The sequence below is a fragment of the Canis lupus genome, chromosome 13 (assembly GCF_011100685.1).
Source record: "Canis lupus familiaris isolate Mischka breed German Shepherd chromosome 13, alternate assembly UU_Cfam_GSD_1.0, whole genome shotgun sequence".
Classification (NCBI taxonomy): domain Eukaryota; kingdom Metazoa; phylum Chordata; class Mammalia; order Carnivora; family Canidae; genus Canis; species Canis lupus.
Window position 1 is genome coordinate 39,783,209 of NC_049234.1, and position 27,554 is coordinate 39,810,762.

Sequence of the window (27,554 nt, forward strand, 5' to 3'; positions counted from 1 at the left end):
AAAAACATAAAAGGATGAGGTCTTTGTAGCTTTATTAGTAGAGCACTTGTTACATAATAGTAATGCATAAGATGAACTGCTTGAAGCTGTAAAAAAGAATGAGGTAAATTTATGTGTTGTGATGGAGATAATCTTTAAGGTATAATACATTTAAAAATTTGTTAAGAACTGTGTAGAGCATTCCCCTTTTATATCTTGAGGTATGTTTGTGTATTTAAGAGCATGTGGATTTTTTTTCTGCTTCAGTTTCTTCATTTTTGAAATGAGAGTGATAATGCCAGTTCCCTCTTAGAATTGTTTAAGTGGATTTAGCAAATCATAAAGTGAGCACCATATTAGGGTTAGTCATATACACTTGTGCATGTGAATTTCTGGAAGGATATATTAGCGACTAAGCTGGAACTCTGAGGAAGGGGCTAACTTGGAGGATGGAAATTTTGTTTTTTATTGTATATTATTTTCTATATTTTCTATAGTATGTATATTTTTCCATTTGAAGATTAAAGATTTGTCACAGGAATTTCTGGGGGAAGTGGATGTAATGTTTAGTGATTAGTTTATAATTATGTAAATTTTTATTATGAAAGTAATATCACAATTTAGAAGAAAAGATGAAAATTAACTTTAAAAAAAAAAATTAACTTTAAAAACCACATTAGCATCTTTACTTCCTCAAAAGGTTTAAAATATAATAATATGTATAGTTTTATGTTCTGCATTTTTCAAAGTTGCTGTATAGTTTTCATAATCAAGATTTTAGGTAGTTGCATACTCCATCAAGTAAAGATAATATACTTAACCCTGCTACCTAATTATCCAAATATTGATGCATTTACTTTATAGTTATTGGTAGTGAATGTCTTAATCCAGATAGTCTTTCCTAGGAAAAGAATTCTTGACTTAGAATTTCATAAATTTGTATATAGCTCTTGGGTATTATAATAGTGCTTTTTAACCAAGCAAAATAGTAGAATAAGCTGTGTAAATTTACTAAGGAGCCTATGTGATTTTACTAGTTTTTTTTTTGTTGTTGTTTATATAAAACGAACCACTTTTCACTTACTGTGTTATAAAGTTTCACAACTTGATGAACAATTATTTATTGGTAGTAATTATAGAAGCATTTATACATTTTCTTTTTGGGGACATCAGTCCCAATCTCAAGGCACTTTCCTAAGTGTCGAATGATAAGGAAACAATAATTCAGGGTCCAGCATTCACAAACCAGTATATGATGCATTGTTATGTTTGCTTTATCATATATCTTTTGAAAGGTTTTATTTATTCGAGAGAGAGCATGAGTGGGGATGGGGGCAGAATGAGAGGGAAAGGGACAAGGACAGTCAGACTCCATGCTGAGTGGGGAGTGTGACGCAGGACTGGATCTCAGGACCTTGAGATCATGACCTGGGCTGAAGTCAGAGGCTTAACTGACTGAGCAACTCAGGCATCTGTATACATTTTCTGATGTATTTATTTAATAGGTTTTAAACTTAATATATACATCAATATGATGTTTATAAAAATTTAAACGATAACATCTTAGTCTTTAGCAATCATATGTATATTCTTTTATTTCTTTTTAAGTAAGCTGTATACTTAACTTGGGCTTACACTTACAACCCGAAGATCAAGAGTCACATACTCTACCAACTGAGGCAGCCAGGTGCCACTCTTACTTTCTTCTTAAGAAATACTTTGATTGGGGATCCCTGGGTGGCGCAGCGGTTTAGTGCCTGCCTTTGGCCCAGAGCGCGATCCTGGAGACCCGGGATCGAGTCCTACGTCGGGCTCCTGGTGCATGGAGCCTGCTTCTCCCTCTGCCTATGTCTCTGTCTCTTTCTGTGTGACTATCATAAATAAATAAAAATTAAAAAAAAATAAAGAATAACTGATTTAGGGGTGCCTGGGTGGCTCAATTGGATACATATCCAACTCTTGATTTTGGCTCAGGTCATGATCTCAGGGTCCACACTCAATGGGGAATCTGCCCCCCTCCCCCCCATTTGTGCTCTTGCACCTCTGCTCTAAGTAAATAAACTTTGATTTAGACATGATAGATACTACCATGACCATTTATTTTGTTTATTTTTAGAGAGAGAGCACTTACACGTGCACGAAGCCACTGGGGAGGGGCAGAGGGAGAGAGAAAGTCTTAAGCAGGCTCTTTGCCCAGCACAGAGCTGGACACGGGGTTCAGTCTCATGATCCTGAGATCATGACCTGAGCCAAGATCAAGAGTTGATGCTTAACTGACTGAGCTCCCAGGCACCCCTGCCATGACCATGTAATGAATGAAAGCACACACATTCTTCAGTTAAATTGCTTTCAGTTTTGAGAGTGTACATATGAATTGTTAATGTATATTTCTTACCCTTTTATTTATTTATTTCAGTGGTCAAGGAAGTTTGCTCCAGCCTTTTATATACTACAGATTTCTTACTCTTCGATATTCCTCTCGAAGAAATCCATATTGTCGGTAAGCTGGTGATTAGTTTAAATCTGTTTTATTTGTTGAGAGTATTGTAAAATAGAGTATAACGTTTAAGAGTTATTTAGCTTTTATGTTAGAGTTAAGCAAGAGATTTTTTTTTTGTAAATTTAACTTCCAGGCCTTAGTAGGGTTAGTGAGAAGGTGGTTGTATTTCTTTTTAGAACTTGAGACCGGATCTACCTTGATCTCCACCAAAGTAGTAATCAAATAAAATAGTATTCAAGTTTAAGAGATTTAAAGATGTCTAAGACATCAGTCCCAATCTCAAGGCACTTTCCTAATTGAAGAAACAAAACCATATGTCAGATAATAAGGAAACAGTAGTTCAGGATACAGCGTTCACAAACCCAATATATGATGCACTCTTGTGTTTGCTGTATCCTATCAATACTGTGCTCCACAGGGAGGAGAGATCCTTGAGCCAGGATATAAAAAGGGCCCGTGAAAGTTTCACAAAGCAGAAATTTTAATTGTTCGAGAAAATTAAAGCCTTTGAATAGACAGGATAGGTAACAGCATTTTAGGTAGGAAGAGAGTAGGAACATAAGTTCAAAGACAAGAAGGAACAAGCCATGTTGAAGGGCATTGGATGGACCTGTGTGGCGATACCAGGGATCCTGAGTGCTAAGTGGGTGTAGCTGAGATTAACAAGGTGTATTAGAGCCAAATTGTAAAACTTCTTGAATTTCTGGATCAGAAGTTTGGAATTTATCTTTTAGATGTATAGGAATCATGGCTTGGACATGATCTTACTCTTCTAATAGACTTGTGCAGAGTAGTTTGGAGGAAGCAGAAATATTTGAATGCGTTACCGTAATGTTCAGGAATGGAGGCTTACATGAGACAGTTAAGTTCTGCGTGCTGATCTCACAGGTTAGAGTGAAACTGAAACGAATAGTAGTTTTTAACAGCTTCTGGGATATGTTACTGGGATGCTAATGTTAAAGTAGCTTTTGTTTACAAATTTAAAATTCATTGTATAGTAGAGCTCAGTCAGAAATTGAGTGTTTTAGCGTGATCCTTATTTTCATGAGAAAAGTAAAAGAACTGAAGTTGAATGCTGGTCCATCATTTGCCAGGTGTGTAACTTTAGGCAAGTTAATTAAATTTTAATTTCTTCACTGGTGGAGGAGAAAACCTCTTCCTGGAGGTGAAATGAAGTAATGTTTGAAAAATACTTAGATTTGGCTGTGTTTTTAATACATAACTTATTTTCCTCTTTCTATAATTCTGATTCATGTTTTTGAGGGGTTTTTATGCTCTGTTAGACAATGTCTTTCTTAAAGTACTTCCTAAGACAGAGCTTAGTTCAGACATAGGTTTTCTTTCTTTTTCTTTTCTTTTCTTTTCTTTTCTTTTCTTTTCTTTTCTTTTCTTTTCTTTTCTTTTCTTTTCTTTTTTTTTTTTGTTAAGATTTTATTTATTTATTCATGAGAGATGCAGAGAGAGAGAAGCAGAGGCAGAGGGAGAAGCAGGCTCCATACAGGGAGCCCAGTGTGGGACTCGATCCCAGGACCCAGGGTCACGCCCTGGGCTAAAGGCAGATGCTCAACTGCCAAGGCACCCAGGGATCCCCATTAGACATAGGTTCTGAATAAGTCCCTAGTCAGGAATAAACCTTCAGTTTTACTTGATTCCATGAGTTTTTGCCCTTTTTCATTCTGGTTCATGTATTCATTTCAGAAAACAGTATCTTTGGGGCCCCTGCCCTCATACACATTTTCATCAGCAGATTTGTTTTCCTCTACTGCTTTATACCCTTATAATCTCTACCCCCATTTTCTCCACATGCCCTTAATTCAGAGAAATTTTAGAAGTGTCCAGTGGGATAAAAAAGGAAAGGATAGCAGTGGATCTAGGTAACACAAATATGTGCCAATAAGCATTTTCAGAGATCTTGCATAAGCACACAAAACAAAACAGAGGGAAGGTAATGGGAAATATGTGTACTTAAAAATATTGATAAACAGCCTATAAAAACTACATTTTGTTTTTTGGGTTTTTTTTTTTTTTTTTTAATTTTGTTTATTTGACAGAGCAAGAGAGAGCACATATAAGCAGGGGGGAGGAGCAGAGGGAGAAGGAGAAGCAGACTCCCCGCTGAGCAAAGCCGGGGACAAGGGGCTTCCACTTTGATCGCGGGACCTTGGTATCATGACCTGAGCTGAAGGCAGATGCTTAACCATGCCCAGCATGGAGCCCAACTGGGGCTTGAATGCATGACTCTGAGACAAAGACCTCAGATGAGATCAAGAGTCAGATGCTTAACTCCTGAGCCACCTAGGTGCCCCGCATTTGACCATTTAAATAAAAAAATTAATTAAAATTCATATACTTTAAAACTCAATTCCTGAGTCATGTTAGCCAATTTCACACACTCAGAAGCCATGTGTGGCTGTGGTGATCACTGTTGGAAAGCACAGAGAAACATTTTCTTTTTTTTTTTTTTTTTTTTTTTAAATTTATTTATTTATGATAGTAACAGAGGGAGAGAGAGAGGCAGAGACACAGGCAGAGAGAAGCAGGCCCCATGCACCGAGAGCCCGACAGTGGGATTTGATCCTGGGTCTCCAGGATCGCGCCCTGGGCCAAAGGCAGGCGCCAAACCGCTGCGCCACCCAGGGATCCCAACATTTTCATCGTCACTGACTGTTCTGTCGTCACTGCTGCTCCAGAGCAGCTCTGAGACATGGTCTAGATCATGCCAGGGGTAGAGCCAGGAATGAAAGAACTAGCCACGTGGGGATGCCCGGGGCAATCATCTGCCTTCTCACGGCGTGATCCTGTGGTCCTGGGATCGAGTCCCACATCAGGCTCCCTGCAGGGAGCCTGCTTCTCCCTCTGCCTGTGTCTCTGCCTCTCTCTGTGGGTCTCATGAATAAATAAATAAAATCTCAAAAAAAACCAAAAAACTAGCGGCACGACCTTAAGGCAAGCCGTTGACTTTAGGCCTCATTTGTAACCTGAGGGGTTTGACCAATGTATTTTCAAGGTGTCATCTAGTTTTATTCATTAGAGTCATTCAGAAGACAGTGATTGTGTGTTGGTGGTAAGTTGATGTAGGCTTGAAGTACTTGCTTCCTAGAGCCTTAGAGCTGAGTGAATTAGACCCTCTGTAAGTCAGTGTGCTGGTGACTGTCCTGTGAGAGCACAGAGAACAAGGAGGCAGCTGATGGGGAGCTCATCCAGGAAGTGGTACCAGAAGCCAGGCCTTCTGAAGTCTGAGTTCGGGCACGGGGGCCCCTGAAAGTGCAAGGTGCTTGAGTCAGGGAAGTGTAGAGGGAAGTAATGAAGCTCTGTGCCTAGAAGTTAAGACAGGGAGAGAGCAAGAAAGGGTTTAGATTTTATTTCATGGGAGGGAGGAGCATTTGAAGCTCAGAACATGGAGGGGTTGAGAAGGTGATCAGATCTGATTTAGAAATATCCCAGAAGACATGTCACCGGCTCAGCAAGAGGAAAGAAGGGCCACTTTGGAGACTGTGAGAGTAGTCCAGAGCCTAAACTAATTCTGTGTAAAATAAAAAGGGATAAATTTGAAAGATTCAGGAGGTAAGAGCTTAGGGCTTGGGGAGGAAGACCAAGATAAAGAAGCCCTTTCTGGCCTGGGACCTAGGAGAGTTGTGGCCTGCCACAGGTAGATACAAGGGCAGGTGGTTGGATAAAATTGCATCTTTACAGATTTCCTTCCTGTCTTTGTGTGAAAGCATATTACATCCTTTTTTAAAATGGTAGCTTTTCTTTTTCCTAACCAGCAAAATAACAGAGGATACAGAAAGGTAGAGCAGGAATTGTCTTACACAGGATGAGTCAGCACATAAAGTGAAAACTCAAAAGTGAATAATCAGAATTACTCTGGGTGACCTTTCAAAAGCTCTTGTAAATCACAGTTCGCCAACATGCATGATTTTATGTCTGCCAGCCTGTACTGTGTGTGTGATGCAGGGTCCTAAGGAGTCCTTTGGAGGCAGCAGGCACGGTTAAAGTCGGCGGCCTGTTTGGGGCACAGAAGTGCGGCATGACTGGGGATTCGGGAGTCCTGGCAGAGAGTGGGGGAGGAGATGAAGCCGCAGGTTCCATTATGACCAGAGAAGGCATAGAGAAGGCATAGATGGTAGGAGTCGGGCTTGAGTCTGAAGATAAACAGGAACTGGCTTGATTGGGAAATAGCACTTACGGAGTATCTTCTCTGCTGTCTCACTTAACTTACTGGGTGACTCCATGAAGTCCATCTTCCTGTTTTATAGATGACGAGAGCTCTGAGAGGCATTATGTATGTTTAAGGTGATAGTTTAAGGAAAATAGATGGAATTTCACTTTCTTGCTCTTTTTTAAAACTAGTGAATTTACCAAAATTAAATGTGAAAATGATGTGACTCTCCTGTAAAGAAGGTATAAATCACCCCTTATCTCAGCCCTTGGAGATAACCGTTGATCAGATGCTGTTCCCTCACCCTCCAAAAGACACAAATACGGATTTTGAGAATTTTATTTTGTGTGTTTCCTACGGTGCATTCTAGTTATTTCTTTTACTTCAGATTCTTTAGTGGCTATGAGGAATTCCTTTATCAGCATTTGCTTTGTATTCTTTTTCCTTTTGTGTCTGAAAGAAAACTATTTTATTTTGCAGGACCTTGTTTAATGAACTGAGGATTGTTGTTGAACATGTAATAATGAAACCGGCTTGCCCACTGTTTGTGAGAAGACTTTGTCTCCAGAGTATTGCTTTTATAAGCAGACTGGCACCAACAGTTGCATAGTGTAACATCCACCTAAGTTATATATAGTATAAATAAGCATTTTTAGGAGTTGGTACTTCTGCTCGGGGTTGTTAATTCCAGGTGTAAAACTGACCTCAATCCAATTTACATAATTTACATAAATGCATCTCAGTGGAAACATGATTATTTTCCTGGCATGTTAAACCAAGCCTTTTAAAAATTCCCAAGAAAATTTTACTGTGCTGTGTTGTTCATGGTTAAGGAAGTTTCTATCTTGTGATAAATGTATCAAAATTTTTTTAAATGCTGCTGTGCCTTTATCATGAAATACATTTATTTCTCTTATTGTAAAAGTAGCTCTTAAATTTCTTTGAACCTAATTGGTACTCTAAATTTACATCTGGCATGATTTCATTATGGTAATATTAACATACATGAATGCATTATATTTTGAGACAGTATTCTTTTGCCATTTAGTTATTTTGGTTGATGATTTTAAAAGAAACCTTTACCACTGTATTTAATTTCAAATTGTTCTTAAATTGATTTTGTGCTGCTTTGTTAGGATTTATTTTGGATATACCATTATAAGAGGAATTCTGCATGCATCTTACACTATGACCTTCCAAAATTTTATTTCCATAACTACTTAATGTGGCTTTGAATATTTTTTAGAAGGCTGAGCTATAAGCTTGTTAGCCAAATGGGTAAATATCTGGGGTCACAACTGTTTTACATCAGAAAGCCGTGGTAGTTCTACAGCTTTCCTTTCAGAGAGCCATTCAGTAACCTTTCTCCTTTCAGAGAGCCATTCAGTAACCTTTCTCAAATAGGAAACCCTTCTACAAATGTGGACACATAGATTATTAGTATTACTATAGTTCGTAGAATTAGATCAGATTCTTGACTGCCAATTTTCTCGGTTTCTTAGGGTTGAATTTTCATAGACAGTTGCAGCAGTTCAGATATCTTTTGAAAGGAATGTGACTGAAGATTGAGCATATGCCTGTGCTTGGTGTCTGTTCTGAAATAATAATGAAGATTATCCTGTAGATTACATACTGTGACCTATCCAATCTGATTTTTAAAAGGTTAAATGGAAAGGTTTATAGGTAAGATAATTGATTGGGAATGGGGCTGGAGGAGGAATTGTGGGGGAACAGTGTGCATTTTAATTTTGTAATGCACAGGTAAATTTGGGAGTATTGGGTGTATTATGCAGCCGTGATTGGAGTTGTATAATATGTTAAATCCTGTTTGTTGAGCTGCCGTCAACTTCTTTATAAAATTGATTCTGATCTTTATTACTGTTGCATGATTAGGAATGTTTAAAACACTGCAAAGTTTTTAGTCATCGTTTTTGTAACCAGTTTTCTTCTGTCTGCATGTAAATGGATTTCTCAGATACATTCATACTTGTCAGTAACCTCAGTTTCCTTTTTGTTCAACTTTCCCATCTCTGGAAATGTGACATCTACTTGATAGCTCAACTGTAACCAACTGTTTTTTGTATTTTTGTATAATATTTATCTACTAAGTTAGAAAAGCAGCCTCATGCAATACAGTTGATTGGGTGGGTGGATGGGTGTGTAGCTCGCCTCATCACTATATATGTAATTTGATGGTTTTAAGAACTAATTTTCTAGAGCAATAAAGTGATTATAATGTTAAGTAAACATATTGATTTCTAATGATGTCTTTAAAACTTAAGTCTTGAATTATATCAAGAAATATGGCAGCTGAAGTGATTTATTTTTAAGTTACTAGTTTGTTTTCTACAATTTTTTTTAATCATGAGATACTTTTAAATTTATAGAAAACTTGCAAAAATAGCACCAAGAGTTCTTGTATAACCTTTTACAAGCTTCCCCTTATATTAACATCTTATGTAACTATACAGTTATCAAAACTAAGAAATTAGTCCTGGAACAATACTATTAGTTAAAATATAGAACTTACTCAAATTTTGCCATTTTTTCCATTTATTAATTTTCTTGTGAGTTGTTTTTCTATGATTGTCTTTTAATGACCTATGAGTATGCCTCTGTTCTGAGTTTTTCCTCCTTCGTTTAGAAATTACTTTTGGTCAGAAAGATTTCCCTAAAGGAAATGATTTCATGTTGGTTTTAACAAAAGGAATTTTAATATTAAAACTTAATAATTCAGAAACCCTGTGCTTTAAAAGTTGAGGCTTTTTATCACATAACAAGATTATATTTCTGATACGCTCCTGATGGACTATTCTTTCATGGAAGGCTTGATTTATAAATAAAATACTCCTCGAGTCATGAAAAAGTAAATTTTACAATTTGAGCATTACCAGATACTTAGTTTGCATGGCTTGTAGTTAGGAATCCTGCAATACGTATACATGCAACCAGCTGATTTGGCTCTAGAATGATAGTTTAATAGGTACCTCTATCAAATTAAAATTAGAAATACAGTAGCAGTATGTGGAATGAATGAAATAGGAGAAACTATAGCTTAGCTGAACCTGTTTTTACGTCTGGGTTTAAAAAAGTTAACATCCAGAATATCTAATTCTTTAGAAGTGATACAGTATGCGATTGTTCTTCTAGTACTTTTAGATATTAAACCCTCTTGGACAGGTGGAAACTGAACATAGAACCTACTTTTATTACAACAAGAATTCTATATTCTTTTTGTATACTTGATTCCTCATGAAGTAAATTCTGTTTAATGTCAGTCCAAAGAGAAATTTCTTAAATAATAATTTGTATTTACATTTTCTTGGAATAAAATTTACCAAGGTAGATGCTCCTGGAAGTAAGCAAGTAATTAAATTTAGATATTTAGGAACCTCCCTTGCAGGGAAAATCAAAGCATGCTGTGGTATTAAACCAGAAGTTATGAAAAATTTAGGAGATCTGTTTTATAACTGAATTTTGTAACGCTGTCAGAATTCTCTTTCTAAAAATCAAGATCAAAAATTCTGATTTAGGTTTATAAGGTTAGGACATGAATATTATTTGACGTGGAAAGGAAAATGAGTGTATATGTAATGAGATAAGTGGAACCGAGAGACTTAGTTTTTTAAAAGTTTGAGATCAGAGTGAATGGAATTAATTTTGAGGGATTTGTGGTTAAAGACTTTTGTCTAATCCTGAGGAGTTTATTTTGATTAAAATAGTTACTCTAAAACACCCTCCCTCCCCGCCCCCGCCCATGCCAGCCCAGATCCCCCTAGGATCTGCTAGCCTCAAAGCTACCACCCAAATTTAGACCAGTCTTGATTCTTCCTCTGTTAATGAGAGCCTCAAGGGAGGAAGTAACCACAGACAGTCACGGTCCTGAGCAGTAGGTGGCAGGCTTTCCTCAGGGAGCCTCCGGGAAGGGAAGGTCCAGATGCCACCAGAGGTGCGGGAGTCAGCCAGACTGAGGACCTGGTGCCCTTCGCCCTTTTTAATATGTAATTACTCAAATTCAACAAATGTTTAATAAGTATTTACTGTGAGTACATAGTAATGTAATGAAACTGCATTACTACGTATTCGGTTATATTGGAATCGTAGTAAAATAATTGAAATGTTGAAAAGCTGGAGGAAGTGCCCTGGTAATGTGTACTTTCTAGTTAAATGGGAATATAGGTCACACTTGGGAATGGCATCATTCAGATCACGGGCCCTGTGTTGTTTTGGTTTTTTTTCTTTATAAATAGTGCCTGAATCACCTAAATACATCAATTATAAGAGTGTTCTTTATCCTTAATTTTCAGGTGTGTAGAAATATGGTACTTAGAATTTTTTCATGGTCGTTTTGTAGGTATACAAGGTATGGCCAGTTCAGTCTCTTAAAATTTAGACTTTTCGTGGTAATATAAAAGCATATTGAAATATTTTGGTTATTATATCAAGAATGATACTTAGACTTGTAAATTCAGTTTGAGTTGCAGAGACAACTAGTTTCTATTTTACACCACAGTGGAATTTCTCTAGGATTAGAATTCTGCAGAGGCTATGTGTGTATGTGTGTGTGTGTGTGTTGTGTGTGTGTGTGTGTGTATAATGATGTAGTTTAGTAGATAGTGTGGCAAAAGTATGTCTGTAAATCCAGGAGTCGTTTCCAGGGTTTGTTTTAATTGAGCAGCCCTCTTCTAATATTCAGAGTGGAAAGTTGTTGCTGGATCTGGTATTAAGGATAAGAAAATTTGGAAGGATTCCCGCTAGTAATTATTTTGGACACGTGTATCTTCTAAGGTGGTATACAGGTGGGTCCTGAGAAGGAACTGTTTTTTTCTGTGTGAGGGATGAACCCTAGAGTGCTCCTTCTCTTGTGCAGCGCAAATAGGAAAGCTGCACTCAGTTTGAGTTGATGCGACAGGAGAAAAATTACAGTATTTTTAAAATCTAAAGCAGATTCTGTTTCGTAGAGAATTAGTAAGAAAAAAATTGGTAGATACCTTTGCTGTAATCTAAAAATTAACTCACATTAAAGGAGAAGGAAAGGCTCCAGTCATCTCACATTTTCCTTCATAGCCTTCTTGAAAGTAACTTTTTGATATGCTCAATCCTTTTAAACTAGTTTTTTTTTTCTTGGTTCATGACAGTTGAATTCTAGATTTTCTTTTGTACCTTCCGAGTAGAACAATTGCTTTTGACATGAATTTTTGCCTTCATATATATTTGTAAGTTGAGACCAAATGGGCAAAGTCTTGGGCAGGTAACATTTGTGATGTGTCTTTATTGGAACAAATGTAAAAGGGTCACAAAGTCTAGAAAGAGTCATAAAACACTGTTTGATTTATAAATGCATTAGTTCTGGTGCTCCATATAATGGGATATATTGAACTAAAAAATTTGTGTAGATAGTATGTCAGCATTTCTTAGTAACCTCTCTTGAATCCATTTTTAATATCTAATCCGTACAGGTTGGGGAGTTATACTCTTCAGGCCAATACTATCCAGACTGTATAAATTTATAAAATAAATTGAAAAATTCATCATTCTCCTATATTCAAGACCAACGCACATAAATGCTAATGTAGGGCTCAGAGGGGAAATATATTTCTCCTGAATATTTGAGAAAATGTGAAGTCCTTTCAAGAAAATCTAATAAACATAATAATAATAGCCTGCTGACACTAAGGAAAAAGGGCCTCATTCGCTCTTTCTTTTATGCAGCGATTTATTGGTCCCTACTGATTTCCAAATTGGATCACTGTAGTAAATTATCTATGCTGGTACCTGTGAAAGTAAGCCCTGGGATCCATATTTGTTTTGTGTTCTGCTTAAATCAGCAAGAATGATAAATTTGATGGTATGAAATTGGAAGTGTCAAGGGCTTTCTTTGGTGATTGAACAAAATGATGTCTCCACTTTAATTTATTGTGACCCTTTTTCACTCTATGTGCTTTGTATATCTAATATTTATTTCAATACAAATTAAATTCTTGTTCCTTCATCTGTATTGTTATATATCTAAGATTTTATTGATGTAAAAATCAAATTGTGTAATAAAAATCTCTCTGGATTTAAGCAGATTTGAAAATGTTATGTTTCAAAAAAAAAACATTTACAGTTAGAATTCAGCTTTTCATTGTGCTTCATTGCCCTATTGTTAGAATAAGGTGAATTTGAGCACTTCTGTTGTCCTCAGCCCATCACATCTAATAAAAATGGTGTAATTTTGTGATCTTAAGGTGAAACTGGAAAAAAAGAAAAATTACAGTGTATCTCTCAACTGTGTGCTTGCTTCTGTATTTTTTGTTTAGTGAGATTTATAGCCTAGCGGATAAGTTATTTATAACCCTATAATTTTTTTTACAATACACAGTATAGCCAAAGTATTAAATCAACACAGGGTAACATAGAAGGATGTATTTCCCATCTAGGTGTTTAGAATTGGCAGATATTTTCTGTGGCAATTTTAACAACTTGTACTAAGGAAAATGCTGTACAAGTAAGTAATTTATAGTGCTTTTTTTGTTAAATTCTTCAGATTTGGACCTCTGCAACTGTTAAGATCAAGAGTTCCAAGAGTAACAGACCATTTTCATTTAAATAACAAACCAAAAACTTCAAGACAAAGACTTGAAACTTGCAGTGATCCAGAATAAAATGTATTTTTTTTGTCATTAACTCATAAAAGATACAATTGTATATGCAGGTGTCTGTGATCTGAAGTACTGGTCCTTGTTTCAGTGAACTATCAGGTTTATGTTGTACAGTTGAGCTTAGTAATATCCGAAGCATATACTTCATCTTCTATAGTGTTTAGAAATTACTTTTTACTCCTTTATCTAAAAAGCTAAATTTCCTTTTGGGGCTTATAGTATTATCGGGCTTATTTTGAATTAATATTTATTTAAGATTTTTATTTATTTATTCATGAGAGACACAGAGACCCAGGCAGAGGGAGAAGCAGGTTCCCTGCGGGGAGCCCGATGTGGGACTCGATCCCAGGACCCCGGGCTGAAGGTGGCGCTAAACCGCTGAGCCACCTGGGCTGCCTGATAAAATATTTTTTGAAGTGAGTGATTAAACGCTTAAACCAGAGAGTTTGCCTTTTAGTATTATAAAGTTAAAGGCTCGGGGACGCCTGGGTGGCTCAGCAGTTGAGCCTTTGGCTCAGGCTGTGACCCTGGGGTCCTGAGATCAAGTCCCGCATCGGGCTTCCTGCACGGAGCTTGCTTCTCCCTCTGCCTGTGTCTCTGCCTCTTTCTGTGTGTCTATTATGGATAAATAAATAAAATCTTGAAAGAAAAAAAGGCTTTAAAAAATAAAGTCGGGATCCCTGGGTGGCTCGGCGGTTTAACGCCTGCCTCTGGCCCAGGGCACAATCCTGGAGTCCCGGGATCGAGTTCCGCGTCGGGCTCCCGACATGGAGCCTACTTCTCCCTCCTCCTGTGTCTCTGCCTCTCTCTCTCTCTCTCTCTCTCTTTCTCTCTTCATGTCTATCATGAACAAATAAATAGATAAATCTTTAAAAAAAAGTCAAAGGATCCATAAGGCTTATTATTATTTGAGTTCTTATGTTCATTGCAGTTGCTCTAAAGTGGTTTTGCCACAACTACAGATACTTCTATAGCAGGGATAGCTTCCAGTAACATCCTTTGACACTAAAATGCCCAAGTGACTTTGAAGCAGGTTTATAAAATCATTCTTAGTCTATTTTCTATCTACTAGGAGTTGATCAGATTCTCAAATTTTTATTTATTTATTTATTTATTTATTTATTTATTTATTTATTTATTTATTTTTTAGATTCTCAAATTTTTAAAACATAGAATCTTATTTTAATTATGAGCACCCTGCCCCCTGCTGGCAAATTTTCTGAAAAAGTCTAATGGTTCAGTTTGCATGTAAAAAAACAATCACGATGGGGGAAACATAGCTTGACTCTTGATTTTTATTACTAGTTGGCTTTTACATTAAATACTAATAAAGGCTATGAAGGGCTTCTTACTCATGATTTCAACCTTTTAATGTCATAAAGAGTTTTTAGGCTTAATCACTATTTCAAGATGCCTCAGTGAGCTAATGAAGTTTTTCATTATATTTACAAGACAAGTAGACTTTTTGTCTCCGTTTTAAGACTGAGAAACCAGAATTCCAGACAAGCCCATGGGAGTTCCTAAGTGATCATTTGTGGAGGAAACCAGAGTACAACCCTCATTCAGACCGTGCTCGCTGGAGGCACATTTTTAAAGTGTAAGTGACAGTCTTAGGAAACAGCAGCCCTTGGCTGTTCTTTGTGAGACCATCACAATTTGAGTATTCATACAAGTCTTTCTTTTTCCAAAATTTGTAGAATGCATCCTTCAGTCCTTGAGTTCCTTCCGTGCATTTGCGGCTTGCCCCACCTCAGGAGGCCATCGTAGGCACCCTTCACATGCCTTCAAGCTGTTGAGCAAGGATGAGAGGAGATACACTTCTCTAGTACATGAACTTTTTTTTTTGGTTGTCAATAATGGGTCTCATATATGGGTTTCCTGATGACCATGCCAAGGACAGAAAAAGCATTACAGAACTGTTTATACCAGATATTCAGGTTTTTTTCCTTGAAATAATATGTTAGCAGTCTCAGACATCAGTGGTTAAGTATTTTGGTGCCATTTTTGTCTATATTTAGCCCATCCCATACACTTTCACATTTTGTTTTCACCATTAGGTGGGTATACAAGACGCCCTTTAAAAACCCGAAGCAAGTTTGGGTTGTGATTAGCCACTAGTAATCTGGTTGTAAGTTGTGGTGCTCAGCCACGTAGAGTCTTTCAAGGATTTTTTTTTCCCTGAATGTTGATCCCAGACTGTTAAAAAACAACCTATCCAGGATCCCACGTTTTCAACTATTTACTATTATCCAAAGAAAATTAACTGAAAGGATGATGGCGCACGTGCCAGCAGTTCCAACAGGAACGGAAGTCCCCAGTGGAGGACTACGCCGAGGGGAGGGTGCGTGGTTCCAGCTGGAGCATCTGGACACCGGCGCCGGGGTGGCTCAGTTGCGCACCTGCCCTCGGCTCAGGTCACCATCCCAGGGTCCCCTGCCCAGCGGGGAGCTGCCTCTCCCTCCCTCCGACCCACGGCTGCTGCCCCGCTCGCACTCTCTCTGTCGAGTAAAATCTTTAAAAGAAACGACGCTCGCACTGTCACTTGGACCCGGTGCAGCACCAGGCCAGCGTGTGGTGGTCCCGGCCAGTGTACCCCGGTAGGGAAGGGCTCCGTCCCAGGCCTTTTCCGGCTTCCTGGGGGCCGAGGGGCTGCGTCACATTCACCTCCAGGGCCCACTCTTCTTGCCCAGATGCTTCCCTGTCCCTGCCCCGCGTCCCTTTGGGTAGAGGAGACCCGGAGCTCGAGTCCTGCGGGCTCCCCTCTTGCTGCTGCTCCCCTGCCCAGGACCTTCGTGTTGGAGCAGAGCAGGGAGCGAGGGGAGAGGAGAACGGGCACCCCTCCAGTCCCCTGTCCATCGGGGACAGCCTCTGGGCCCGGCCTGGTGCTGCGTCTCCAGCACAGAGACCCGGCCCAGGAGGCAGTTTCCCCGAGGCCCCGCGCTGGGCTGGAGGGGGCGAGCTGGGGGGGCTGGGCTGGGGGATGCTGAGCTGGTAGGGAGGCCTGCGGACCAAGCCTCCTGCCGCAGCTGCCCCTGCGCCACCTTGCGCCTCCGCCGACGGATGCTGGCACGTCCCTCCTCGTCCCTCCAGATACCTGGTGCCCCTCCCCGGTGTCCCCGCGGTGTCCCCGCCTGCGCAGCCCCTCGGGCGGTGCTCCCTGCACACCTGTCGCTGCACCTGTCACCGTCCCAGCCGCGCGGTCCCTTCTGCAGTTAGTGGGGTGTCAGGTGTGCCCCGGTCATCGCCGTGATGACCCTCGTCTCCTCACTGCCGCCTGCGCATCCTCCTGGGGCTGTGGCACGAGGGGTGCGATGGCAGGAGCAGGGGTGTTGGCCGGATGCCTGGTGCTGGGCCCTGGCTCCTGAGGCGGCCACCGCCCCGACGTCGCGGGACCTGGTGTAGGTCGCGGCCTGTCCCACGGCCGCAAACACGTTCTTGGCGTAGGTTGGGCCTGGTGCCTTCCTGCTGTCTGCGCTCCAGGTGCCTGCTGTCCCAGGGGGCACCTGCTGTGGGGCCGGGGGCTGCAGCCTTGCACGGGCACACTCGGGGGAGCTGGGGGCGGCCGGGAGCAGGGCCCCCGCCCCGCACGCACCAGCTGGCCACGCTGGGGCAGGTGCCCCCCCCCCGGCCCCACGGCAGGTGCAACCCCCCGGCCCCACGGCAGGTGCACCCCCCTGGCCCCACAGCAGGTGCACCCCCACGGCAGGTGCCCCCACCCCCACCCCCTCGGCAGGTGCCCCCCCCGCCCCCCCCCCCCCCCCGGCCCCATGGCAGGTGCAGTCCAGCCTCCGGTGCCTTCCCCAGGTCCGTCCGTCCGTCTGTCCCGGTCCCAGGCAGTCTCTGCCCCGCGGCCCGAGGTCCAGTGCTGAGTCCCCAGTGCTGTGACTCGGTGCACTGCTGCCCCCGAACTCCACGGTAACCCGGAGCTCGATATTTTTAATCAATAATTTGATAACTTTATTTTTTCACTGGACAGTCTAGTCCACTGATAGGTTTGGCCTGATTTTCGGTTATCTTGTGCTTTTCGTCCTGCCTTCTATGTTTCTTTTTCCTCCATTCTTAATTTTTTTTTAATTGGATTTTTCCCCCTCTACCATTTTGGAATTTATATCCATTTACTATTTCTTTTTTTTTCCATTAAACTTCAGAAATTTGAACCTTCATACCTAAAGTTTTGCATTAAAATTTCTTTTTTTTTCTTTCTTTCTTTTTTTTTTTTTTTTTGCATTAAAATTTCTAATTTGCTTCTGCTGGGACCACTTTAAATTCTTAGCTCTAAAAAAAAAAAAAAATTCTTAGCTCTAGGTTTTTGTTTTCCCATATAGAAAACATAAATTGGGGACACAAATGTTATGGACATTGGCCCGTGGTTATGCAGACTTTTCTTCCCTCTACCTGTCACCAAGGGTAGAAAAAGGCACATCTCGCCTGGGCTGCCTCTCCAAACGTCAGCTGCAGTTGTTTGTTATGCAACCGTCTCTGGCTGGAGTCTCCTCCCTGGGCGGCCTCCCTGACCCTTCCTCCAGTCTGGGCCTGGCTCCCCACCTGTGCGCCCCCGTTTCAGAGGTGCTAAATCACCACCTGCGTGTATTCACTTAACATTGAATTCTTTGCCTTCTGAACATTCTTTGCCTTCTGTTATCTTGGGGTTGCTTTTAGTGCGTGTGTGTTGGGGGGGTGTATTTATTTTCCCATTTGACCAGATGTTTTTAGGTTGACTTTAGTAGAAACATTATCTGGGCTGTGGTCCATACTACTACGAATTAAGGAGTCCAAAGTTAGGCTTCGAGATTGGAGAGCTGGTTGGCACTCACCATAGAAAGGTCTTTTTTTGGGCGGGGTTCACTCTGAAGGATCTGCGGGATCCAGAGCCCCCCCCCCCCAACCGACAACACAGCTGGAACTCCAGTGATGCTCTATGGCTGCACCAAGATAGAGAAGGGAACCTACCAAGATGAGGGGCAGGAGAAGGCGGGGGAGGGGGCAGGTGACGGTGCAGAGGCCAGAGCCTTAGGGAGGGAGGGGACCACCGTCAGTCTGAGGTGGACCGTGATGCCACCTGGTAGGAGACGCCACGGGAACAGTAAATGCACGTTTTGCCATATTTCCCGAGCGCTCCTTGTGCCCGACCTCTCTAGTTTTCTTCCTGGCTGTGGATTCAAAGCGACCCGCCAGCTGCATGTCGAGGTCCCGTCAAGGACTTGCAGGTACGCGTGACGTCGATCGGGTGTCGTGTCACAGAGCCCGCGAGTGCTGCTTCCCGCCTTCCGACGGCCTCATGGCTTCCCAGGCCTCTTCACTTGTGGAATGTGGCCAAGAGACAATGGTTCTGCGGATTGTCGGGTGTGAACATATTTGTACACTGTGATGGTTTGTACAAACAAATAGCTACATTTTAGGTTTCTCATTTTACCTTAGGAGATCCTGGGACTCGGGATTTAAAGAACTTCTCTCAAGATCCTACTTGAGGAGTCAGTGTTCGGTTAAAACTTGCATTATCATGTTTTAAGTCAACGCCTTTCTGGGCAAAAAAGAAACTGGACCTGTTAAGAGATTCCCTTCCCCCTTCGTAAAATACAAAGCCTTAGGTTGACAGCTGGATTTTTTTTTTTTTTTCAATTCACAATTCCAGGGATATAAAGGCTCATGCAAGGGACAGAAAGCAAAAATGCAATTACTTGGCAAAAAAACCATCAGATCAGCTTCTGGAATTGTGAGAGCTCTCTCCAGAAGCACATCTTCAAAATCAGTAAATGATTAAAAGTCCTCTCAAAAACAGGCTCTTTCTAAACTATCCCAAATGAATGCATAAGAAGGATGCAAAAATAGTCTTAAGAAATGCTCAGAACTAAATTTATCTATAATATGCAGAGAAATGAGGCCCAGAATTACAATTCTTTCTTCTTTAGGGAATTTGCCAGAAATTCAGAGTGACTTAGTTCTTTTAAACCCCAAGGGAGACACCTAGAAGTAGGGTTGATGAGACTGTTACACGGGAGCCAGCGGGGCATGGCCAAGCTCTGAGGCCCTGAAGTCTGACGGGCCTGGGGTCAGTGCTTAGCCCTGTGACCCCTCGCCTGTAAGATGGGGTTACCAGACCCGCACGCTGTCAGGTGGGAAAACGAGCCCAGGCACAGGGTGTCTAGCACGGTGCTTTGCCCAGAAGGGCTGACGACATTCTGTGTGTCCTCGTCATCCCATGTGGTTGAGAACAACTGTGCGGGCTGCTTGATCAAATAACTTGCGTAGGTGACAGAATTTCCCATTTATGTGTATCCCAAACAGAAAATAACTGTCATTATTTTCCAGGTAGTGTTTAGTAATCATGGATGTTTGCATCCATGACCGCCTCTCGTCATCTCCCTTACCCAGGTTCTGTAAAAGTCTGAATTGTTGGGCAGCCCAGGTGGCTCAGTGGTTTAAGCGCCTGCCTTCATCCCAGGGCATGATCCTGGAATCCTGGGATCGATCCTGCATCGGGGTCCCTCCATGGGGCCTGCTTCTCCCTCTGCCTGTGTCTCTGCCTCTCTCTCTCTCTCTCTCTCTGTGTGTGTGACTATCATAAATAAATAAAAATTGAAAAAGAAAAACCAGCAAGTTTAAAAAAAGAATAAATAAATAAAATATTTTAAAAGATAAATTTATAAAAAAAAAGTTTAAATCGTCAAAGGTTTTGAATTTTGGAGATTCCATCATCTTGTGATACAAGGGTAAGAGCCCAGGATCTGGGTAGACCCCAGATTTCAGTAGTCACTACTTCGTACAGATCTGTGACCTTGGGTCATGCACTTACTCACTCTTGACATCTTTTCGGTTTTGTAAAACTAGGGAGTAATAGAGGGTCAAAATCACTAAGGTATGCTTGATGGGATTGGGTTTTCTTCCCTGCTACTCCCATTTTCTGGAATGTCGTATTCTTTCTTTAAGATTTTACTTATTTATTTGACAAATGAGAGAGAGCGCCAGCAGGGGGAGGGGGAAGGGGAGAGGGAGAAGCAGGCTCCTAGCAGAGCAGGGAGCCCGCGTGAGGCTTGATCCCAGGGCCTGAGGTCATGACCTGAGCCCAAGGCAGGTGCTTAACTGGGGCATCCACGCAGGCACCCTGGAGTGCTGTGTTCTAACGGCCACGTCATTAGAAGGGTGTTTTAAAAATAATGTTTACCTAAGATAGTGAAGGAGAAAAAGTGTCCGTGAAATGAGGAAAGGTCTAATTGCATTCGGTATTTTATGGGGTGGGGGTGGTGCGGTGAGACTCCCATAGGGTCGGTCTTTCCCATTTGGCTTCACACAGATTCAAGTTCTGAAATCTGCCCACAACAATAGTAGAAGTGGCTGGAGCAGAGAGACTGACAGCGTCCTTTGGAGGCAAGGCCCAAGGACCGGAGGTGGGATTCTGAGGAATGCGGGAGTACCTCAAAAGGTTTGAGGCTGCGTGTGTTTGGAGAAGCAGTAGAAATACAATGCAAGGCACAGATGCAAGCTACTTGCATAATTTTAAATTTTCTAGGAGCACATTAAAAACAGTAAGAAGAGGGGCATCCGGGTGGCTCAGTGGTTGAGTGTCTGTTCACTGTGGTTTTTTTTTTTTTTTTTTTAAGATTTTATTAATTTATTCATGAGAGACACAGAGAGAGGCAGAGACCCAGGCAGAGGGAGAAGCAGGCTCCATGCAGGGAGCCCGATGTGGGCCTCGATCTTGGGACCCCGGGGTCTTGCCTGACTCAATTTTAGGTCAGACCTTTCCTGACCATCCGTCCTATTTAAATGTGCCATACCCCAGCCCTGGCATTTCTTCTCCTTAACTGCTTTATTTTTCTGACCACATTTATTGTCTTCTCATATGGCATGCAGCATTTTCATATTTAACATCTGCCTCCCCTACAGAGAGTAAGCTTTATGGGGACAGGGATCTCTTCGTTTTCTCATTGCTAAGAGCTAGTTCCTAGAACACAGACTGCATTCGGTAAATAGACACTGAACGTCTGAAACAAAATCCACCATAAACAGAAAAGGATCCTTTTTCAAAGGACATTGGGTAGCTAACGATCTGGACGTAGAGGATCAAGCTTGGAAGCTATGGAATGAGGAATGATGCAGCTTCCACTGGAGACGGTCATCACCCGTAGGAGCCACTCACCAGAACTTAGGTCCCTACTCTCCCTGAAAGGTGCATGTGTCTTGGCCTCATACCTCTTCCCTTGCCCAAAATGTATTCCATGAAATGCCTTGGTTTCCCCATTACTTTCATTCAGATGGAAATATCTGTCCCATCTGTGGGGCCGTAAGCTGCAAGGGGACCTGGGAAAGCAAGTCCCAGCCTCCTTTTACCTTGGGAAGGTGGACCCCACGAGCGGGGAGGTTCCCCTGATATTGGAAATACATTAAAAATATGCTGGGCTGACAGAAAATATGATAAATGTCCTTCAGTGGCCCTGAACTCTACTATTAAAAAAAAAAAAAAAAATGGGCAGCCCAGCGGTTTAGCGCTGACTTTGGCCCAGGGCCTGATCCTGGAGACCCAGGATCGAGGCCCACGTGGGGCTCCCTGCATGGAGCCTGCTTCTCCCTCTGCCTGTGTCTCTGTCTCTCTGTCTCTGTCTCTGTCTCTCTCTCTCTCATGAATAAATAAGTAAAATCTTTGAAAAAAAAAAAAATTCCAGGGCATCAGGCCGGCTCAGTCGGGAGAGCTTGCAACTCTTGATCTTGGGGTCATGGGTTTGAGCCCCACGGTGGGTGTAGAGATCACTAAAAAAAAAGAAAAACGAAACAAAAAGCAAAACAACAACAAAAAAACCCCAAACAACAAAAGAACAAGCTTAAAAAAGAATTTCATTAAAAAAAATTCCATGTCAGGAGGCCTGAATTTAGATAGAAACCTGATGTTTAATCGAGAATTTGCTTGTTTGTAGTTCTTCTATTTTATAAACGATTGCCCAAACTGCCCCAGCGTGGTTGGCGGTCGTTCAGCTGTTGGGCACAGTCACAGGCACATGGTGGCGGAGCGGCGGGGCCGAGCCCCAGGCCCTAGCAAGAGCCCTGTGCCGGGAGGGCGCCTGGGGCTGGGCGGCAGCTTGGGTGCAGAGTTTGCTTCCAACAGCAGCTGGTAAACCGTGTCTTTCCGGGTGTGCTTTCCTCCCCCGGTTTTGTTGGGAGCTTGGTCACCTGCACAGCTGGCGGCTGCACATCTGATGGGTGACGAGCTGCCCGCCAGCGCGGCCTCTTGGCCAGACGGTGGTGGCGGTGGTGGCCGGCCCGGGACGTGGGAGCAGGTCACCGGGAGGGCGCAGTACCGGCCACCGAGCACCTCCTCTGTCGCCGCCGCCCTATCCCGCCACTGGGTCAGGGCAGCCTGCGGCCCGGCCCAGCTCAACGACATTAGCTTCCAGGGCTCGTCTTGACCCCATTTAACCACTGTCCCCACAAACTTCCTCTTTGTGTTTTTTTTTTTATCGTTTGCAAGTGTGACACAGGAGGGACTCTGCTGCATTATTAGAGGTTTAAGTTTAGAAGTCACTGTCCTGACCGCCCCGTTTAGTGGCTGAAACAACGCGCGGCAGAGGCCACACTGCAGGTTAATGAATAGTGATTTCTGTCCTCTGGCCTCTGCACTTCATTCGCCCCAGCCGCGTGGGGTTAGTAATTGTGTTTTTGACACTTTCTGAATGTTTTGAGCTTTTTAAAACATATTTTTGCTGCTTATTTTTTTATTTCCTCCTTCGTTTAGTTCTTTTCCGTTTACTAAGTTCTTCCATTAGCTCCAGTTCCTTGAACGGTCGGTCTCCTGCCCTTTGTGGTCTCTTTCTAAGTATGAAGAAGAGTGTAAAATGCTTCGGTGGCTTCATTCCTCATTGTAAATAAGCCTGAGCCCCGGTCCATTTTGTTTATCGTTTTATGGGCACAGTTTAGGCCTCAGCCCTCCAAGCGGTGAGGAGACCTTGTTCCATCTTGTTTCCACCTTGTTACAAAGCGAGCTTTGGCTTCTCTTCCCCAAAGTCTGCTCCTTCCTAACCAGGAGACAGGGCAGGGGCTGGATTCTTTTCTTCCTTTCTCAGTTTCTCCGTAGCTGCTGTGTGCAGATGTGGCTTAGCCAAAATACAAGAATTGGCTCAGTTCAACCTTTTTTTTTTTTAATGGCTAAAAAGTAACAGGGTATTCTTAGAACGAGGAAATAGTGCAAAATTTCACAAAAATCAGAGGGAGAGGGAATCCCTGGGTGGCGCAGTGGTTTAGCGCCTGCCTTTGGCCCAGGGCGTGATCCTGGAGTCCTAGGATCGAGTCCCGCGTCGGGCTCCCTGCATGGAACCTGCTTCTCCCTCTGCCTCTGTCTCTGCTTCTTTCTCTCTGTGTCGTTCATGAATAAATAAATAAAATCTTTAAAAAAAAAATCAGAGAGAGAGAGACTGATGCCAGACAGAGGCACTTTCCACCAAGCTACCTGAAGACAAGGGCTGTTGGCCGTGTTAGGAGAAGGGGTAGCAGAGCTGGGAGGAACAAAGGAGCATAAGGAAGCATGTCCATGCTACTGAAATATTTGGTGGAAGGTGGGTTCACGAGAGGCTGGGAATAAAAAAAAACAAGACTCTGGCCCTGTTTATCTTTTTACCTTCCTATCCCCCTTGAGTAGATATTTGAGGCAAGAAGATAAATACTGGCTCACGTTTATCCCTCTGATTCCCAGCAGCGATGCCGAAGTGGGGAAGTGGCTTCAGACATGGATGGAACTGGCACATGGTCAGGCCAGAGGGGCAGGGCTACGAGGTCACTTATGGAGAAACAGGAGGAGGAATCTTTAAAAAAAAAGAGGGGGGGGGGATCCCTGGGTGGCTCAGCGGTTTAGTGCCTGCCTTCGGCCCAGGGCGTGATCCTGGAGTCCCGGGATCGAGTCCTGCGTCGGGCTCCATGCATGGGGCCTGCTTCTCCCTCTGCCTGGGTCTCTGCCTCTCTCTCTCCTCTGTGTCTTTCATGAAAAAATCAATAAAATGTTTAAAAAAAAATCAGGAGGAGGTGGTGGATGAAGAGATTAAGGGGAATGCTGGAGGCCGAGCATATAGATCCCTAGGAGAGAGGGAAAGGATTCTGGAGGCTGAGTGAGCCTCTGGGGGATGGAGCTCAAAGCTGTGCAACATTTAAGGGGAAATACTTATTTCTCCTAGAAGAGCTGCGTATATGTTTATCAAGAGGGAAGGAGAGCTGATTAGAAAAGAAATAAAAGTGGATTGAGAGCTGTCTCTGTTTATAGCCGTAACCGTAGCTCGCTCTCTCTCTGAAGGGGCCTAGGGACTAAAGGAGAGTGAAAACATTTATGTAGTTTCTACGGTTTGCACGTGTTAGTTTGAGAATCTCAACTCCAGAGGCGTAAGCATGAAGTTTTCCTGTTTTCTACACTTGGTACTTGTCAAACTTCATTGTTTTCAGGTAACAGCCTCCCTGGTTACTAATACTTTAATTCCATGTACTGAGATTTCCTATTCTTTTAAAACATTAATCTCAGGTGTCTGGGTGGCTCAGTCGGTTGAGTGTCCGACTCTTGGTTTTGGCTCAGGTTGTGATTTGGGGGTCATGGGATTGAGCCCCATGTAGGGCTTCATGCTCCGCAGGGAGTCTGCTTCTCTCCCTCTTCTCCCCGCACCCCCCCACCAACTTTGCTCTCTCTCTCAAATAAATAAATCTTTAAAAAAGCATTAATCTCATATGTCATTTAAAAACACGCACACCCCTCCGGGGTAGAGTAGACTGGACCCATGGCTCAAGCTCACTCTCCACACGCCATTCTCTTCCACGTACTTGCTCTTCTGATGGTGGAGTCAGGAGCTCGATCTCAAACGCGTGAATGTGGTAAAGTTGCTGTCCCCTTTCTTTCTTTCTTTTTTTTTTTTTTTATAAATTGTTTATTGGTGTTCAATTTGCCAACTGGGTGACAGGCACTGAGGTGGGCACTTGACGGGATGAGCACTGGGTGTTATTCTATATGTTGCTGTCCCCTTTCTGCAGGTCATTGTGTCTTATCCAGCTACTTGTCAGTGAGGACACATGGGGATTCCCAACAGACCCAACTGAGGAGAACTGCAATCCCAAGCAGCTTCCTATGCTTTGATCGTTCTTTGCAAGATGCGCTGTATCCATCAGCCGACTGCTGGTTGCAGGGCTGAAGTATGTTCACCTGATACATGCATACCTATTGCCTTGTGTTTCGGTGTTCTGCGACAAGTCTACAGGTGTCAGTCTCATTTATTCTCCGCGATCCCAACTTGAGGTCTGCAGGATCAATCAGGATGCACAGTCTCTGCTCCCTATGCCGTCTTCCCTCAGGGCTTACCATGTCCTCCGTAATTCATGGCACTGGGATAGGCCAGCAAACTTGGCAGTTAAGCAAACATCCAAATGGGGATGGGGTCTTGAAGACACTCCAAAACTTTGCAAGTACCATGGCAGGAGTACAAGTTTTTCAAAATAGAACACAAAAGATACTCTCAGTGAAATAAGTTGGTAGTTTAGACAAATTGATAATTTAACATTAAGAACTTCCTTTCTGGGGATCCCTGGGTGGCGCAGCGGTTTGGCCCAGGCCTGATCCTGGAGTCCCGGGATCGAGTCCCGCGTCGGGCTCCCGGCGTGGAGCCTGCTTCTCCCTCCTCCTGTGTCTCTGTCTCTCTTTCTCTCTCTATGTCTATCATGAATAAATAAGTAAATAAATAAATTAAAAAAAGAGTTAAAAGAACTTCCTTTCTTTCCCTAAAAGATACCACTAAAAAATGGTAAGACGTCTCACCAAGTGGAAGGTGGTATTCATAAAACATATATCCAACAAGAGACCTGTTTCCAGAATACACATATTGGTAAGAATCCTGCAAATCAATACGAAAGGCACAAAGTGAAAGAAAGGTGGGTAGTAAGGGTCTTGAATAGGATATGAAAAGGATATATCCGAATGGCCAGTATGTACTGGAAAAGGTATCCGGCTTCATTTATCACCAAGGAAGTGGAAATTGAGTAGGCGCCATGCCTGCCCGATGTGGGGCTTGAACTCATGACCCTGAGATCAAGAGCCACATGCTTTACTGACTGAGCCAGCCAGGAACCCCTAGGAAGTGGAAATTAAAGCCTTAATTTCGTGCCACTCCATACCTACCGTGAGGTTAAAAAAAAGCTAGCAGCACGTGTCGGTACAGTCGCGAGGGAGCAGGACTCCGACACACTGCGTCGGGAGTGTGTATGTTGGTGCAGCTGCTGTGGGAAACTGCGGTACCCGCTAATGCTGGGGGTCTGCGTGCTGGGGGCGGCCTCTGTCCATGCGACAGCCCCCCACCCCCCACCCCAGGGCTGCGGTAAGCTGTGATAAGTGGCTCCAAACTGAAACTACCCAGATGCTGGTCTGCAGTGAAAGGGGTACATTGTGGGATCTTCATGCAGGGGATCTTACGGCAGCGACGACGAACACAGTACGAGTCCCACGAACATAGCCGGTAAGGAAGTGACTCTTTCGCATGAGCCATCTAGGAAGGACTCAGCGCACAGTTCACGCACATCAAGTCCCAGAACGGGGAAGGCCAGTCGACGTGCTCAGGAGCAGGAACCTGCGACCTCCAGGGGCGGGAGGGTGGTGGCTGGAGGAGGAGCTTCTGGTTTCCCCAGCTGTAATGCTTGTAATGCCCGGATTGCTGGCGTCTAAGGACCAGGGCCACATGGTGGCAGATGCGTGTATATAGAAGTTCACCTAGGAAGTTCCCCCCCAACTTACAAAGTGAATTGCAGAAGGGGTTACTCTTGGGGAAGTGAAGATGGATAAGGCAGCTGGGACCCAGGAAGATGGTCGTCATCGGAGAACTCGTTTTTTTTTATTTCTGGATGGAAGCGGCAAAGAGTGTACCTGTCGAATGCAGGTGCGGATACTATATAGTTATTTCACATAACAATTGTGATCGAGGAACAAGAGAAAACCCATCAGAACAAGCAACCTCTGCCTCTCCCCAGTGCACCCCATGCTCACACACACGGATTTGGAGTCAGAGGACCCGTGTCTGATTCCGTGTTCTATCCAGCCCGTCCTGGCCAAGAGGTCTTGGGAAAACCACTCAACAGCTGACAAGTGGACAGGAGGATTAGCTCGGACACCGCATCAGCTTCACTTTTCAGTTTCTTTTTCTTTCTTTCTTTTCTTTCTTCCTTTCTTTCTTTCATAGATTTTATTTATTTTTTCATTAGAGACACAGAGAGAGAGAGAGAGAGGCAGAGACCCAGGCAGAGGGAGAAGCAGGCTCCCTGTGGGGAG

At 43.0% G+C, this 27,554-nt stretch overlaps 1 protein-coding gene across 2 annotated transcripts in view; it reads left to right on the forward strand.

Moving 5' to 3' along the window:
• Window positions 1-25,422, forward strand: part of TMEM33 (transmembrane protein 33) — a 37,956-nt gene extending 12,534 nt beyond the window's left edge. The window contains exons 7-8 of one of the 2 annotated variants that reach the window (XM_038555953.1): window positions 2,396-2,479; window positions 25,277-25,422. In XM_038555953.1, the coding sequence (XP_038411881.1) occupies window positions 2,396-2,479; window positions 25,277-25,379 (187 nt within the window). In that variant the 3' untranslated portion in view covers window positions 25,380-25,422. Of the gene's footprint in view, window positions 1-2,395; window positions 2,480-7,121; window positions 12,913-25,276 lie in introns of those variants that run through there. The other variant, XM_038555952.1, reaches the window with a different exon arrangement.
• The last annotated feature ends 2,132 nt before the right edge of the window (window positions 25,423-27,554 follow it).